The sequence below is a fragment of the Dromaius novaehollandiae genome, chromosome 10 (genome assembly GCF_036370855.1).
Source record: "Dromaius novaehollandiae isolate bDroNov1 chromosome 10, bDroNov1.hap1, whole genome shotgun sequence".
NCBI lineage: Eukaryota > Metazoa > Chordata > Aves > Casuariiformes > Dromaiidae > Dromaius > Dromaius novaehollandiae.
This window is the reverse complement of record NC_088107.1, coordinates 25,132,366-25,148,674: the sequence shown is the minus strand read 5'-3', so window position 1 is coordinate 25,148,674 and position 16,309 is coordinate 25,132,366. Positions and strand designations below refer to the sequence as shown.

General features: G+C 55.5%; 1 protein-coding gene across 3 annotated transcripts in view; it reads right to left on the bottom strand.

Moving 5' to 3' along the window:
* Window positions 1-4,794: 4,794 nt before the first annotated feature.
* Window positions 4,795-16,309, bottom strand: part of TRIP4 (thyroid hormone receptor interactor 4) — a 37,658-nt gene continuing 26,143 nt past the window's right edge. For all 3 annotated transcript variants that reach the window (XM_026116279.2, XM_026116271.2, XM_026116287.2), the window contains exons 12-13: window positions 9,972-10,074; window positions 4,795-5,067 (exon numbers count right to left, since the gene is read on the bottom strand). In XM_026116279.2, the coding sequence (XP_025972064.2) occupies window positions 5,000-5,067; window positions 9,972-10,074 (171 nt within the window). In that variant the 3' untranslated portion in view covers window positions 4,795-4,999. The remainder of the gene's footprint in view (window positions 5,068-9,971; window positions 10,075-16,309) is intronic.

The following is a 16,309-nucleotide window of genomic DNA, read 5'->3' as shown; positions in this document are numbered from 1 at the left end:
GCAGAGCCCAGCATGGTGCCATCTCTTCACGGCCCTTAATGACGTGACCACCGCTAAGCAGGTTTCCCAAGTGGGATGCCATAAGCCAGCCGGTGGCAGGGTGGGCGAACCCTCCTGCTGGTGCCCCACACAGCTGGTTTCAGCAGGATACTGAAGGAGGTGAGCTCTGATTTTCTGAGAGGCCTTTTGGCAACCAAGCAAGGAAGACGTGAGACCCAACCCCCTGGCTGAGTAGGTGGGATGGGGTAAAAAGGCGCAATTTTGGGGGGCCGTTGCTCCATTTCTCTGACTTGTGGGGCAGGTGCAGGTGAGAAGGGAACCAGAGGGATTGTAAAGCATAGGAAAAGGGGGATGAGAAGAATGAATATATAAACCTTCATTTAGTGCACAGCCAACATGTCGGTGCTAAAGTTAATCACGACGCCGAAGGAGACAATGAGGAGTTCGTTAATGGCTGATGCACCCATAACATGGTGGACGTGAGGAATGGTTCCTGCACCAGCATAAACTCAACGGTGGTGTATCACAGAAACCTGGGAAAGAGCCACCCCGCGGGACCGGCCGTCCTTGGGCAGGATGGGCAGTCCGGTGGGGAACGCCACCCCCGAGGCCCCATGGCCCGTGCCGGAGCAGGGCATCCCACCGGCTGCCAACGTTACAGATGGCAATGCTGAACTCGGAGAGCACCGGAGCGGCAGGCGGGAGCTTTATGCGCCAGAAGGACAGCTTAACGCGGGGATGTCCGAGCGGTCACGGCTCGGCCACATTCGTTATGTGCCAGCGGGGTGAGGCACGGCTGCAGTATATCTCCCGCCGGCGGTACAGCTCCCGCGGAAGAGTCCGTTTCACCAAGCTAGAAGCAAATTATGTGCAAAATCACTTGGGAGAAAGATTTCAATCAGGAGGACAGGAACGGTCAGGAGGAGCAGGCAAGGACATCTCGATAGAGACTCGCGGGTCTCCGTCCCACGTGGCCGGCCTGGCTCAGCGGGACCAGACGGATAATAACCTCCCGCGGCCACACAACGCATGCGAGAGGAGGGAGCCACGGAGAGCCAGAGGGATCTCCCCGGCCGCGCAGAGCTGCAGGAAGGCGACGGGCGATGTAAAAGTGAGGAGGACCGCGAGGCTGATGGGGGGATGGACAGCCAGGTCCCCGAGCCAAAGGGAGAAACAATCCCGTGGGATGGTGCGATAGGGAAATGATGAAACGCTTCTCCCATGAGGGGGAGCTGCAGGTACTTGAGTTTGACAATCTACAATTAACAAATTCAGGTCATTTTTTGCCCCCAAATTTTCAAGCTCTGGCTAAAAGGCTTCCTGGGCATTTGATGCTGATTTTCAATATGCCCTGGTCCGTAATGATGTTCCCGAGGGTGGGAAAACCAGCTTTACTGTGGCTGCCAGGACTTAGAGGAGGAAGCAGAACAAACCAGGGAAGTGTAGGTGTGTCACTCTGCTCGTTCCTGGGCAAAACCGTAAACGATGTCATTAATGCAGAATTAAAGGAGAAAAATACAAATTCTGCTGGGCAACACAGCTCCTTTGGAAGCGATCTGAACAAATCCCTCCGACGGCATATTTTGACATGACAACCAGTTTGGATGATAAACCGATTCCACACGGATCTCGGCACGCTTTCGACTGGGTGCGACATAACGTTTCGATTAAGGAACATTAAGAATATTAAGAATACATCAAAGCAATGGGATGCGCATTACACGGATTAAAACCCGGCTGACCAACGCGCCTTCAGACGTACCTGTGAGCTGCACTGGAGCGCGCCCGTGGCTGCTGGAGCCCCAGCGCTGGAGCTCCCAGCCCGGTGCGATTCGACATTTGTTACCAATGACTAGTGGAGAACATAAAATCATTGCAGATAAAACCCGCAGATGACATATAGGCGCGAGCTGTAAGTAATATAAAGGACAGGGAGCTGACGAAGAGCAGGCGGGCTCTCTCAGGGAGGTGGAAGCAAGCAAACTAGTGATGGATCTGTTTTAACGCCAAACCAAAGCCATATAGCCATAGAGCGAGTGGCACGGCACAGCCTGAGCCTGGGCCACCGTGCCCCTGGGCAGGATGCCATCCATTTCTCACCGCTGCTGCCTGCGCAGGAAAGCCCCCAGGGCAGACGCTGCCTCGGTTTTCCCATTCTCCCAAGAGCTGAAAGCTGTGGGAGGGAAGATCCCAAGGCAGCACTCAAACCCCAGCTCCAGCAGCCCCAGAAGAAGCCAGCACGAGTCCACATGGATTTTGGTACAAAACAGCGAGCTGCGAAAGCACCACCTCCTCTGCCCAGCAGCAGGGAGATGCTGAGACAGGGGCAACCACATCTACAGCCAGGACAGACCTTGAGCAAGGGCATGTGGGAGCCCCAGGAGAGGGCAAAGGGACAAGGAAAATGAAATCGTGTCCCTCTGGGAAGGTTGTTCTCCACCACCGATTTCTTCTGCAACAGTGGCACGTGTGTCTGGGTGGATCAGGAGTTTAGCTCGAGGGGCAGGTGACAGCATGCCCTGGAGTCCCGATCTTCCAGTCCTGGATTTTCAGCATCCAGGAGAATTATGAGTCTTGGTCCTTGCTCCTAGGCTCCAGGGACTCCTACCACTCTGGGGACAAAGGCTGAGAGGGCAGTGATGTTTTGCAGAGCGTAGTCTGCTGCTCATCAGACGCTTCGGCCTTCCTCACACACACCTTCTGCCAGAGGAGCCACCTGGAGCATCTCCCCGACCTTGGTCCCACACGCTCTGCCTTTAGGAAAGGCCGGTGCAGGCGGTTCAAGGGTTGACCCTTTCCACCGCCAGGAGAGATTCCCCAGCCCCGGGGGCTCTCTCACACCAGGGAGCAGTGAGGGAGATGTAGGTACCCCGGGCAGAGAAAGCTTGACATCCTGCCTCTCCCACCCACCCACCAAGTCCTTCCATCTCCCAGCCACCGAGGCCAAGCCCCCTCCTGCCTCTTTAGCTACCACCCAGCACTCCCCCCAGGTCCCCAGGAACCCACTCCAGGCCCCCCCATCCCTCCCTAGCTCTGCTCCTACAGGCACTGCAGACATTTCCCCGTGTCCTGGAGGCCGAACACCATAGCGCGGGAGGAACAGAGCAACCCACGTCCACCCGAGAGAGGAGGGCCTCCACAGCAGAAGTACAGAAACGCTGAAAGACAGCAGAGCAGCTGCTACCAGCGCACAGGGAAGTTGGGCCCCAGAGTCTCAGTGCAGCTGAATGAGGTCTTACGTGTGGGCAAGGGAGACACAAGGGACAGGGACAGGTTGGTGGGCAGGCAGGTACAGCCAGAGGAGCATGCAAGTAGGAGAACACCTCTCCTGTCACAACGAACAGCAGTTCCCATACAATAACCTCAGCACCAAGCCCGGGCAAATCGCAGCTGAAACAGCCGCAAGGGCTTTCCAGATGAAGAGTTAACGTGGGTGTGTATTTAATCCAGATTCACCATCTCCAGAACCCCAGAGAAAGAATCCCAGAGGCAGCAGAAGAGGAGCCAGAAGACAACTCCCAGGGCAAAAGGCAGCATCAGTTGCCTCCCTGGGATGATTTACATCACCGCTGCGTCTGGCTGCTGAGTTTCAGGGTGTGCAGACAGCTAGTGAGAAGGCTTCAGACCCTCCTCCTCCTCTCTGATGTGGTAGCAACAGGAACCAAGGTTAGAGAGTTGGGGCACCCAAGCGCCTGTAACCAACAACCGCACCAAGCAGCTGAGCCAGCAGCCCTGCTGCTCCCTGCCGTGGGAGGCGACTCAGGACCGGACGGGCCGGCCTGCCGCGTCCCAGGGGAAAAGGAGGGATGCCAAGGGCGCTCCGCCGTTGCTCTGCCCCCGCCGGAGCAGGGTGGGCTCTGGGGAGTTTAGGAACACCTAGGCCATGTCAAAGCAGAGCCTGGAGCAACGTGGCACGAAAGGCTCACAGCCCAGTGAACATCAATGCATAATGAGCACAGACACATCAATGCAGATAGATGCTGAATATGAGGATTAAAGAAAGGGGAAATTAATCTTATTCATAAGGCAGAGTGGGTTTTTAACTCAAGGAAGCAGCTGCTAGGGGGGCAGGGGGCAGCTCCTGGCTGCTGTTTTGATACAAATCAGAAGAGAGAGATGTAAGGCTGGACACTTCCCAAAGATGACAAGAGCTGTAAGAGCGAGCTCCTGTGACCAGCTTCACGCACACAGCCTCCGAGCAGGCAGGGACGAGGAACAGAGCCCACCTCTCCCCCCAGATCCTCCGATTCCCCAAGCACGTGCTGAAGGGAGGCAGGGCCAGGGCTTTACAGATGTCCAGAGCCATCGCGCTCGGCCCCTTTGCGCCCTGCGCAGCTCCTCGTTAGAAGAGAAGCCATCGCATACGGAGGTGGCACAGGGCAGCATCAGCTGCAAACCCTGCCAAGCAGCTCGGAGCAGCTGCAGCGATCTCTCCTCTGAGGCCGACACTGTAACGTGCCTGACCCGATCCGGCCAAAAGACCTCGAGTCACAAGCTGTCTCTTCACTGAGCTGCCCAGGGAGGGAGACGCTGCCAAAGCCAGCATGGAGCCAGCTCCGACCTGCTGAGATGGATGAAGCCTCTGGCTGGAGCTTGTGCTGGCTGCTGCTAGTGAGCTCTCTGGACCCATCCTGGGACTACTCGAGGGCCAGCGCTCATCAGAGATGTGCAGATGCCAGCACTTGAGTGAATCTGTCAGCGCGTCTGCTTTGTCTCCCACCCACCCCTCTTTGCGGTGTGAGACTGCCCTGGAAGCACTGGGCTGGAAAGCTTCTGGGCAAGGAAAGAGCTTGATGAAAACATTTCTCCTTTTAATGACTTTTGAATCCAATGCGTACAACAGTATCGGCTTTTCTAACAGCACTTTTGGATCCCTCTTCCCACGAGCACCTGCTTTCCAGAGAGCCGTGCACCATCCTGGCACCTCCAGGCGTCCCAGCGAGAGCAGCGGTGGCGAGATCCCGAGCTGCGTGGGAACGTGGCGCCGCTCCCCCACGGCTCACACCATCGCTTTCTGCTTCATTAACCCCTTCTTGGCTCCTTGATGGATCTTTGAATCCAGTTTCCCTGTAAAGCAGGGGGAGAAAGGGGAAAGGGGGAGAGAAAAAAAAAGAAGCCCTCATCACTCTTTATTTTTAAATGCTATTTGCAATGCAAATCAGCTGGAGGCAGCGAGGTCTCCTAGTTAGTGTGTTCCTGTCACATTCAATTATCGTGCTTGAGGAGCCAGGCGTTTCCAGCCGCCACAGCTCCCCTCCGCAGGCGCGACACGGGGAGCTGGGGGCAGCGCGCACCGTACAGCAAAGGGACGCTGGGGGGGCTCCGGCAAGGAGGAGAGCAAATTAACATCCATCGCTCCTGCTGCTGCCGGGAGGAAAGCGATCTCTTTGCTCGCCCGCGGGATCTGTGTCGACACGTTCGAAGGAAGCCCACGGAGAAGGGGGGGAACCGTCAAACACGGCGTTGGAGACATGTTTCTCTAACGTGTTTGCTCGCTGCAGGGCTTGCTGTGCCGCCGGGGCAGGCCCCCAGCTCGGGGGCAATAAGGCGACAGGGCCATGACGCGATGGGGCCTGGCAGTGCAGGCTGGGGACCTGCGTCCTCACCTGGCCAACGCGGGATTTGCCCCATGCTGCTGAGCTCAAGGTTGGTGGCATCCAGGGCTGCAGGCTGTGAGGGACCCGCGAGCACGCCGGAGAGCCCGGGCGCTTCTCACGCCCGCAGCCCGCCGAGCTCCATGGCCATCGGCCAATTTGCTTCCAGCAGCACGTGAAATTTCAAAAAAGGAGCCTGTTTTGGGTGACTTCTTCAGAGGAGGCCAAAACCAGGCACTGTGAGCAAGCCAGGACGATACTCCGAGGAGCCGCCCCGTCCCCCTCGCCCTGCCCTTACCCAAACTCTCCAAAGCAAGGATGCGCCGCTTTCCCAGCCAAAACGCCCCGCTCAAAGCTCCTCCTTCAAGAAGGCAAGGAAGAAAGGCAAGATTGCCTTACTGCCTCGCGTAAGGTCAAGAGCCAGCCTCCCGGCGAGGGCTTTGCTGTTGGCAGGCAGTGCCGCTCACCTCCTCTAAGGCCGCGTCTCCCCAGGAGCCCAGCTGCCTGCACCTTCCCCTCCTCCCGGTGCCAGCCTCAGCTTGTCCGTCTGTCTGCAGCTGGGAGCACTGCAGGGCAGGGACGGGGCTCCACGGAGCTGCAGGAATGAGTCGGAGAAGCTACAAACCCTGCGCCGGCAGCTCAAGGCAGAGCCCAGGCTCTGGGGAGGCCCCCCGCGGCCTTGCCTGCCCTCCGGGAGGGACGCAGGGAGCCCGCCGTGGTCATGCCTGGGTCAACCTCTTCCCGCAGGCCACCGACACGTTGCCTGGGACGGCAAGGAGAAGGAAAGGCAGCAGCCGTGCCCAGAGGTGGCTCAGGGCAGCAGAGGGATCTCTCGGGGCAGAGCAGCACTCACGCGCTATGCTCCAAACTGGTCCCATTTCAGAGACTGCTCCAAAAACTGCCAGTAAATGCCAGCGCGCCACAAGCAGCAGACACTAGCCCAGAAAAAACAGCTCTAACCAGTCAATCGCCTACTCTGCTTGAGGAACGAGAGTATCTTCAAACTGAGAAAACTTCTCATTTCAGCTCCAAGAAGAGTCTGACACTGCTCTTCCCAGAAAAGGCAGACTACAAGACTGCTTTGCTGGGGATGTCCCACCAGGACAACTACCCCAGGCCCCCTGAAACTGTCCTCTCCTGCAGCCCAAGTTTCAGGTCAGCACGCTCCTGTCTGCGCTCCAGAAGGAAGGTCAGTGCGTAGAAACCATAAGATATGCAAAAAGATGTGAGCAAGCGTTTGCGAGTCACTTCACCATAGCTCTGCAAACTCCGAAATGAGAAGCTACGGTTGGGTTGAAACTGGGAGCAGGGACCAGACGCTGCCAAAGCCTTGGCACGGCAGTTCCCAGTCCGCAGCTCGCAGGACACAGCAGGGTGGCTGCGACCCTCTCCAACGTTGCATTGCGACCACCATCAGTTAAAAAATTAAAACTCAGGCCAACAGGAAGGGCAAAGCAGGACATTACTTGAAGCGGGTTTCTTAGACAGCGTTCTTGCCCCGAGCTGCAGAGGTCAGAAGATGCTGTCACACAAGGTCTGGGGAACCCATCATCCCTCTGCCCCCTCTGGCACCCGATATAAAAGAAATTTTCCACACCTGCATGAGGATATGGAATAAGCCCCTCTTGCAATGGATGGAAATGGCAAGAGATTGGGTGCCCAGGAAGCCTAAGCCAGACTGTTCAGGAGCAGCGTGTCAGACCACCGAGTCGCGAAACGGTGGGGTTTGGGGCAGGAGAAAGGCAGTGAGTTCACACTCGCTCCACACTCTGGTCTGCCACCACCAAAGCTCTGTCACATCCAGAGCTTAACACGGCCTGCCGGCTCCTCCTGGTCCCCCAAACTGATCGAGAGGCTCCTCTGCTCTGTAAGCTGGCAAAGATAACACATCACGGGGGTAACCTTTAGGAAAAGGATAAAAATAAGGCGACAGCCTCAGGGGTCGCCTTCCCTTTATGCTGGATGATTTAAGGACTCTCATCCCGCAGTCACTACCATGGTGCGTCCCCTCTCCTGCCTCTGCGTCTCCCTCCGTGCTCTTCCAGGAGAACAGTGCTGTCAGGTGTTCGGGGGGGTGGGTTGTTCAAGGGGGACTTCAGGGAAGCTTTGCCAAGATATGAGGAAGTCTCCCACGAGAGCCATGGATGGGCTTTGTCCTCGCACAACGAAACCAAGCAGGAACACGCTTGGGGAAAGCTGTGGCAGAAACGTGACACAAACCGTGCCCAGCCCTTGCACGCAAACAATAACCCTGGCAGTGAATTAAGCTGTGTTACTTTTCTCCTTCCCCAGGCTGCTAGAAACAACTAATTTGCAGCGGAGAGGCATTCAGATGTCATTGCGGTGAGGTCCATGCTGTTATCTGGCAACAAAAGCTGCTCCGGCTTGGCTTCCCAACAAGACAAACTGGCATTTTGTCAGGGATTGAGCCAGGATTCAAGGAGACTGGGGCAGGCCAGCGAGCTCAGGTGGAGCCTGAGCCGGTGCCTGCCTCCCTGCTCTCCTTCCAGCGCGGCGAGTTATGTTTTTGACTGTATTAGATCTGAAGCCAGCTCCGATTAAAACAGCGTGTTACCACAAGGAAAGGTCAAAGGCTTCCCTGCTCCTTCCCCCATCTGTCACAAATATTGTCTGCGCGACCTGGAACGACTACATCTCCCCCGGAGGGGAACATGCAACTCCACAATCTCCCCGCTGCTGCTCCTGCGCTCTCGTGACAGATCCTGTCAGGAGGAGGCCAGGAAAGGCAAGGCCAGCAGTGGGAGCGGGACCCGCGGGCAGCCGCCAGCACAGCCGGCTTCCTTCCAGGCTGTTAGACTGATCCTTCTCCAAGCAGGAAACTGTCACAACACAAAGGACACGATGTGACAGATGGGGGGGAGCAGGGAGCGCTCGCGCCCGGGGAAGCGGACGCGCGGAAGTCAGCCGCTCCGCGCTCACGCGGCACGCATCGGCTCTCCCCGCAGCCAGCTCGGCAGAGGCAGACGTGGCGGGGAAGCGGCATGGTGGCGTGTGACAGCCTGAACCAGAGCAGGCAGCGGCTAAAAAAGGGAGGAGGCAGCGGCTGTCCCAGCACACAACGGCTGTGAGGCTGTTCGAGCACAGCAAAGACATTTCCATCCTAAATAACTCAGCACAGTCTCGCCTGCTCCCCAGCACGCTGGAAAAGACCCGTCCCTGGGGTCTTCGGTGCCGCTGGCAAGGCCTGAGCCCTCACTGAGCTCTGCAGCTGCAGGTCACCAAGCATTATTCGTTGCCACTGGCTGAACGCACCTCCCAGATCTCGCTACAAAAGCCAGGGGATAAAGCAAATTGCTTTGCCCTTCCACCTGCTCGCTGCCACCGCGGGGAAGGCATACCCTGACCGCCCGAGGAGAGATCGAAGCCGTGGGAGGGCACCGCTCCTCTGCCTGAGCGCAGAGAGAAAAGACCCCACTGTGCTTCAAAAGGCCTTATTAACCGGTCCTGAGAAACCCTGCTGCTGCCGCGCCGCTAGGTAACTACTCCCAGAGAACCAGGCTGCAAATGAGAAAGAAAACCCAGTCATCAGCTCTGCTAAACAAACAGCCAAGACTATTTCTGCTTATGCTGCTTTTAGCCTGTCAAATTAATTTTTCACATCCCCTGAAAGCATGTACAGTGCCTTCCCCAGGCTGTGTGGTGGGGAAGCTGCTAATAAGGATGGAGCTGACTACAGGCTCCCCAGCTGCTGCATCCATCTTCCCTTCTTTTTACAGCAGCGGGCAGGAATAACTGGCAGCCTGCGGAGGGCTGGTGGCTCATAAAAGGGACTAACAACACTGGCAAGCGCAGCACGGACAGATGCCGTAGCGCTTCCCTGCAAGCTCTGCCAGGACATCCCATCCTGCCAGCCCGCAGCTCGGCTGCGGCGGTACCTCCATCTGGACCCGCAGCCCTTGCTGCTTCAGCCCGGCCCTCCCCTCCCGACGGGCGAGCGCACAGTTTCGAAACGACAGCAAGTAGCTAGAACGGATCGCCCTGAGGATCGCCACATTCCTCCCCTCTTGCGAGGGCCAAGCGAGACTTGTGCCTCGTGTCCTGACCCAGGCTGCGAGCGCTCACGCCAGGAGCAGATCAGCTGCAGACATGTGTTTCCTCATAGCATGTGAGCGCTCCCCGACTCCCAAGCGCTTGCAGAGACAGGAAGAGGCATGTATTTGGAAGGAAGCAACATCTGGGGAAAGGGGAACTGGAGACAAAAATATTACAGATGTATTTGAATCATTAAACAAACACCTACAGATCAAAGAGCATGGGGCAAAGGTTGCGAACCCATATGGCAAAGGCAAGCAGAGGTGGCGATGAGAGCAGGCAAGGAGGGCCGAGGGGGGCATCTGTGGAAACTTTACTACTTACAGATTTTGTGTTTGCCTTTGATGGGAAACTTCACAATCATCTCCTGGGGATTAGTGCAGATGAAGACAAATGGAGACCCAGACTCCTGGCTCAACTCCGGATACTGTGAAACACACAGACACAAAACAAAGTCAGAGACACTGCAGTGGGCACAGAAAGAACTCAACGCACAGAAACGGCACAAAAGCAAGGGCTTCCAGACAAAACATTAGTTAAGAGATCGGTTATATACACTGGTTGTACCAGTTCAGGCTAAGCCAGTTCAGGAGCTTTGAACGGAAGCAGTACAACTGCAGTTCTGGGCCCTAACCAGACCTCCTCAGCAGACCCAGCTGTCAGAGGGACAGAGAGCCCCTCGCTAAGCCTCTTCTCATCACGCCTCTGGCGGAGCTTGCTGCCTTTTCCGATCTGCCCCCAGAGCCGCTTCCCTGAGCGCTCCCTAACCCTTTCCAGCTCACTTAGTGCAGACCTGTGTTTAGCTGCCTAAAGGTGTGGTTTCACAGCTGGCTTACGCTGAGCTAAAGTGCGGGCTGTTGCTAAAAAGGCAGTCTGGGACGCTGCCCTCCCAAGCTTGCCTTCTCACCGCCTACTTTGTGCTGGTGCTAACAAGCCTGAAGCTGATTTGCAGCCCAAGGTGTTCCCGGGTTCAGCTGAACAGGGATGCGGGTTGTCCCTCTGGATGGTGGCCCCACCAAACCACAGCTGGCTTTGAGTGACACACCAGCACCTCAACCGAAATAGCCCACCAGCAGCCACAGCACCCCCTCCAGCTGCCCGTCATGGATATATCCACATCTATTCCCGACGGAGCAGATACGAGCTCAGACCAAACAGTTGCGCTTAATCACTTTGAGATTTCCCTGTAGCTGCACAGAGTACGCACCGTCCTGCTGCGAAACACACAGTCCCCAAGAACTGTCTGCATCTAAGGGGGGAACAGCCAAATGCCACCAACAGAAAACAGGGCTTTACTGAACATATCAACGAGAGCTCTGCCCTGGCAGAGCAAAGTTTACAGGGAGATTTCACTGTGATGAAAACATTGGGGAATTTATACAGGAAGAGTATAAACAGAGCTCTTCTCTCATTAACCATGGGCAAAAAAAAAGAAAAAACACTGAGCAAGGGAAGTGCATGGAAGTCCTGTTGGATGCAGCTCAGTCTCACCCACGTTTGGAAGTGAAATGCAGAACTATCATAAAAAAATATATACTACCCATCACTTCAGATTCTCCATCAGCTGCAGATCTTGTGCTGACAGATGCACACAGACAGGGCTATCTGTCCCTCCAGGCGCAGAAGCTAGGGCACGCCACGAGGAAGCAGTTTCCCTTCCATGGGAAAAATGCCTGCTTTCCCCCCTACCTTCCTCAAGCAGATCCATGAAGGCTGCTGTTTGGGACAGGATGCCAGACCAGATGGAGGAGCGTGTCCTGGCAAATCCCCCATTTGTTACTAACAAATGACTTCTAGGCTGAGTGTTTGAAAAGCTCTCCCTCTTTCACCAATCTGCCAAGATGAGTTTGGATTTGCCCTGGAACAGCTGGGCACAGAGAGCAGAGCCGGGAGCAACCCACTTTTCCTGTGCTGCAGCAGGGTTTGGCAGCGCTGCCAGCAGTTAGGGGAGATTTATAGAAGCCTGACACTAGGATTGGATCCATTGGGAAAGCGTTTCCAGCCCCCTCGTTTTATAGCGGTGTGGGGCACGTTCACCTAGCCAGAGACGTATGTGCACTTAAGTGCACTGCATAACACCTGCGGCAGGGGAGAGCGTGCTGCGCTGATCTGCACGGCGCACAGACGCCCTGCTGTCCTGATCTGGGGTCGGACAGGTTTCTTTTTGCAAAGCCACGTTACTCGACTTCTTTCCACTACCCTGTGCTAATGCCAAGTATTTTCACTTCCCCTCTGCAGGGAGGGAGGATTTGGGAAGGTTGGAAAGAGCCGATATGAACACCCCAGGCATGGTGTCACCAGAACGCCCGGTGACCGCAAAATCCTGGCTCTGCTTCGTTGCTCTCAGTACTACACGGGTGGCTGCTCTCTCTTCCGTAGTCAGGGATCCGACTTAGCCAGCAGCTCCCGCGCCAGCACGGCCGCTGAAGGTCACACAACATAGCTGTGGCGCCTAAGCCACAGTCCAAACCTGGTCACAGAGGTTGTCCATCCCCACACCGTTATCCCTGGTTCAGCCAGTGACTTCTTCAAAGTTGTGTGTCATGGACCGATGTGCCACCATCTTGCTGCCTGGAGTACAGCTGCTCCCCAAATCTGCCCTCCTCAACCAGTCAGGCACCATTGCACAGACTGGATCTGGGCATCACAGCACTGCTGCCACATCCTCTAAGCCTCCACATCGGGAATTTCCCCATAACAGGTATCCAGGCATCAGCAGTGAAAGTAACAGGTTGGTTCCTCCGCTAACAGTTGGATTTCCTCTGGGACAGGATCAAACCTTCAGCAAAAAAGGCTCAATCCAATCTCGAGGCCGAGATGGATGCCACAGCTGTGACTTGGGTTTCTGCTGCTCTTTTGACCCTGCTTTTAGAGGCTTCCTCTATGTTACAGCCCTTCATCTCCTCTCCCAGGGTACGGTTCTGTACATATGCCAAATCCGCTCAGCCTCTGTGTCCTGCATTTTAAAAGCCTCAGTCCTTCCTCTGGCATCTCCCTCCCAGGAGACAGGGAAGGAGTCCCTTGTCAAGTCACTACGCTTAAGGCTTTCCATCGTCCTTACCCAGGAAATCTCTTCACCAGGTCTGGTGAACAACAAAGGCAGAAGACTTCCGTCTGCTGGAGCTGAGCAAAAGCCATAACCCCCTCCTCCGCCCAGAGACAAGAAGATGCACCAAGGTGGGGAAATCGGGGCTGCATTTTCACAAGCAGTTGAGCCAATCTAATGGTCAGGCTTTGCTCGTCCCCTGTTCCCAGCTGCACAGCCACATCCCTCCAGTCCCTTCCACAAGTCAATTCAACTCATTCATCCAGCAGAAAATTCGGAGGTTTTTGACAAAGTCTGTGTTCTGCCAGGTTAATGGGCTAAAATGGCTCCAAGAAGGGTCCGGTGAGCCTCGCTGCTGGAGGAAGGCAAACGACAGCAGTGTGCGGCCGGAGGCGGCAGGAAATCAGTACTCCAGCTCTCTAGCAGGGAGCGGTTGGACGTGCCCACTGCATCTCTTGAAACCACCGCCTGCAAACTGAATGGAGAAAGGGCCAAATATTCTTTGGCCACAAAACGCATCACTAGGACCAAGAGCACAGCCTCTCCCCTGGTACACCTGGAACTAGCTTCATTATTTAATGTGTTTAGAAATTGCCACTATAGACGATATCACTAGAGGTGCCAATATGTCCCAGCTGAAATCTCTCACTGTTGTTATTTAGTCCCCTAAACAGCACGCTCTCTCAACATCACACACGTTCACCTTCCTGGGGATGGGCAACATAGTGAAGCCATCTGTAGATACCTACCAATTGTGTCTACAGAGGCAATGCCACGCAGTCTTGTCTAGTCACCAACAGGATCACAACAGGTATCGTGGCGGAACAGCTCTCCTCCGCCTGTACCGCTCTTTCTGCAGCCCAGCTCAACACTAGGGAGTTGGTGACTCCCTGCCATGCTCCAAAGATGCCTCTGCTACAGGCAATTATTTGGTTGACTTCTGCTCTCCAGAGACATTGGCGCCAAGACATGAAACACATTCATCTCCGTTACATTTTTCAAAGCTGCCTAAGTGCCTAATGAATAAAAAAATCTATTCCTCAAAGTGCCTTTGACACTTAAGAACTAAAATGTGGACGGCCTTTAGTGACATTTACACTTGTCAGTCACACAGAGAAAGTTATCGCTCTGTGCAGTTGTAGGCAATTCTTTCTATCCGATTTCTTTCTCAAACGATATCCCAACCTCTCTCTCCCTCTCCCAGAAACACTTCCCCAAGGCAACGGGATTTCTGTCCTATTGCTTTTATCAACTGTCTGCAACTTTTCTGGATCAACAGATCATCAAACCCTCAACGTTCCTGCTTCGGACTGTAGCAGGTCAGCCAAGTCACTCTACCATCAAGGACTACGCCATGCAGTACGCTTAGGAAGCCCAGAAAACATTTACCCATGACCCCAACACCCCATAAAGAACAGCCTTTGCTCATCCGTGCTTGCGCAAACCTAAGTCTTGTAGTGAAAGGCCAAAAGCCACATCTAACATGCCAGAGAGAGAAGACAGAGGATATGGCCAGTACTGAGGGCCTACAACAGCAATTTCCTTTAGTAAAACTCCAAATAAAACAAATAAAGACCAGAGGCCAGATAGGACTTCATGAAAAAAAATAAAAATAAAAAATCTACCCTCCCAATCCTGCAGATGAGCAAGAAAGCTCTTAAGAAAGGGGTCACACAATACAACTACAGTGCAAAAAACGACTGAGTTTCCTTTCAGACCTCCTGCCACCGCGCAGAGGGCTTGCAGGCGAGGTGGCTGCTCACGTGCACCGGTCCAAAACACCACGCACGCTCCCCGTAGGGCTGTCAGCACCGCCACAGCCCTCCTCGCTCGCTCCAGCCACATGCAGATGCAACCGCCTAGCTCCGCGAGCACGCTACGGGGACTTCAATTTGCTACTAAGAGGTTTGCAAGATCCGAGCCGTGAAGAGATTAGCAGGAAAAGAAAAAAGGATCTCCAGGCAGCTTACCGCACAGAAAGAGCTCGAGGTTAAATGGAGCATCTGAGTACAAGCTGGAAAAGTAAGCTGTGTGCTGGGCTCCGCGGCAAGCCAGCCACCGGCTTTGCCAGCGCCCACCCTCTCTCCGGAGCCAGTGCTTTGAACATACATTAAGTGGCTATCAGATGTCCCCAGCAGCCACCCCAATCGGGCTGCAGGCAGGGATAATTGCTAATGAACGTTCCCTACACTTCGTTTGCGCCGTCCCTCATCTCCCATCACCAGCTTGTCAAGACCAGGGATAAAAACAGGCCTGCCCAGCCTCCCCGCTCGGCAGCCCCCAGCGAAAGAGCAGAGGAGGGGAGAAGCCAGCTGAGGGTCAGCAGAGAAACAAACCCATCTTCTGCGACATCCGAAGCCTGGTTTACAGAGGGCTGCGTTTCCCCCCGCAGCTGATCGGTTAAGGTAACTATTTTTTCCCTTGGTTCGCATAAAGCCTGCAGCCAGGTTTAGTTAGGGGCCATGCGGGCTGCCCCAAAACATCGCTGGTAACAACACTGGGTTAGGTACCCTTAGCCGGTACCGATCCCCTGTCTCAGCAGTGGAAAAAAGACATGGATATTGGCCTTCTTGGTCCAAAGCACTCGGGGTGGCCTGTGCACCATGCTCCCCAAGGCCACGTCCACTTGGAGGGACCAGGTGCCCTGCAGCCACCATCAGGGTGCAAAACCCATTTGGACTTCAGCCCTGTCCCTCCTCTGTGGGAGGCCCTGGGATCATTTTTTTTTCCTCGCAGATGATACTCCTCCTTTATTCTCATTTCTCTCTTATTGCCGGTCCGTCTCAAAGATCCCACATTGAGCTGACTACCTTTCGGGCAAAGCGGTCCCCACGCCGTTTCCTTGGGAACCTGCAAACGCTGCCCTCGGGCCAGCCTGCTCCGCGCTCTCCTACCCTCCATTTCTTCCTCCCTCTCCGATACGCTGCGTCCGCTTGAGCCCGAACGCCGTGAACCGAAGGCGGGGGATCGAAACGGCCAAAGGCAAATGCGCCAGGGGAGCAAAACCGTCACTAACTAGATGAGCTCTGCTCCGGTGAATCCGAGGAAGGAACAAAGGCACCGCCTGTGACGGAGCAGCACAAAGCGCTAAGCACAAATATTCCCCGGCAGCTCCGCTAAGTGACCTTTCAAGCTACTCTCTTGGTCTTATTAAGGCCTCCAGACACGAAAGGCGAAGGAAACGAGCAAATGCTGCAGGAGAGGCCACGGTCTAAAAACACCCGGGAGAAATAACCCCAGCGTTTTCCCCCTCCCAGCCTCCAACACGGAGTGGCCTAGAGAGCTCTGCAATGCAGCCGGCTCTCCTCCACTCATCTCGAACACGGAGCCGCTGCCCGTGGAGCGCGCGGGGCCCGGCACGCTGCCGACGGAGCCGGAGCACCGCGGAGAATTGCACGCTGGAACCTGTAGTCCCCCGGGAGGGGGGTAGCCGCCATCTGCTCCGTTTTACGGGCCGTCAGGGGTGGCCCTCGGGCCCTGGCGCCTCGCCAGGGCGGCGAATTCGGATGCCCCGCCGAACCACAAAAAGGAGCTTGTGCTGAGGGGATAGAGCCGTTCTGTAAGGTTAATAATGGAAACGCTTGAATCATTTTCCTGGCATGCCTCTCTGGAGTCC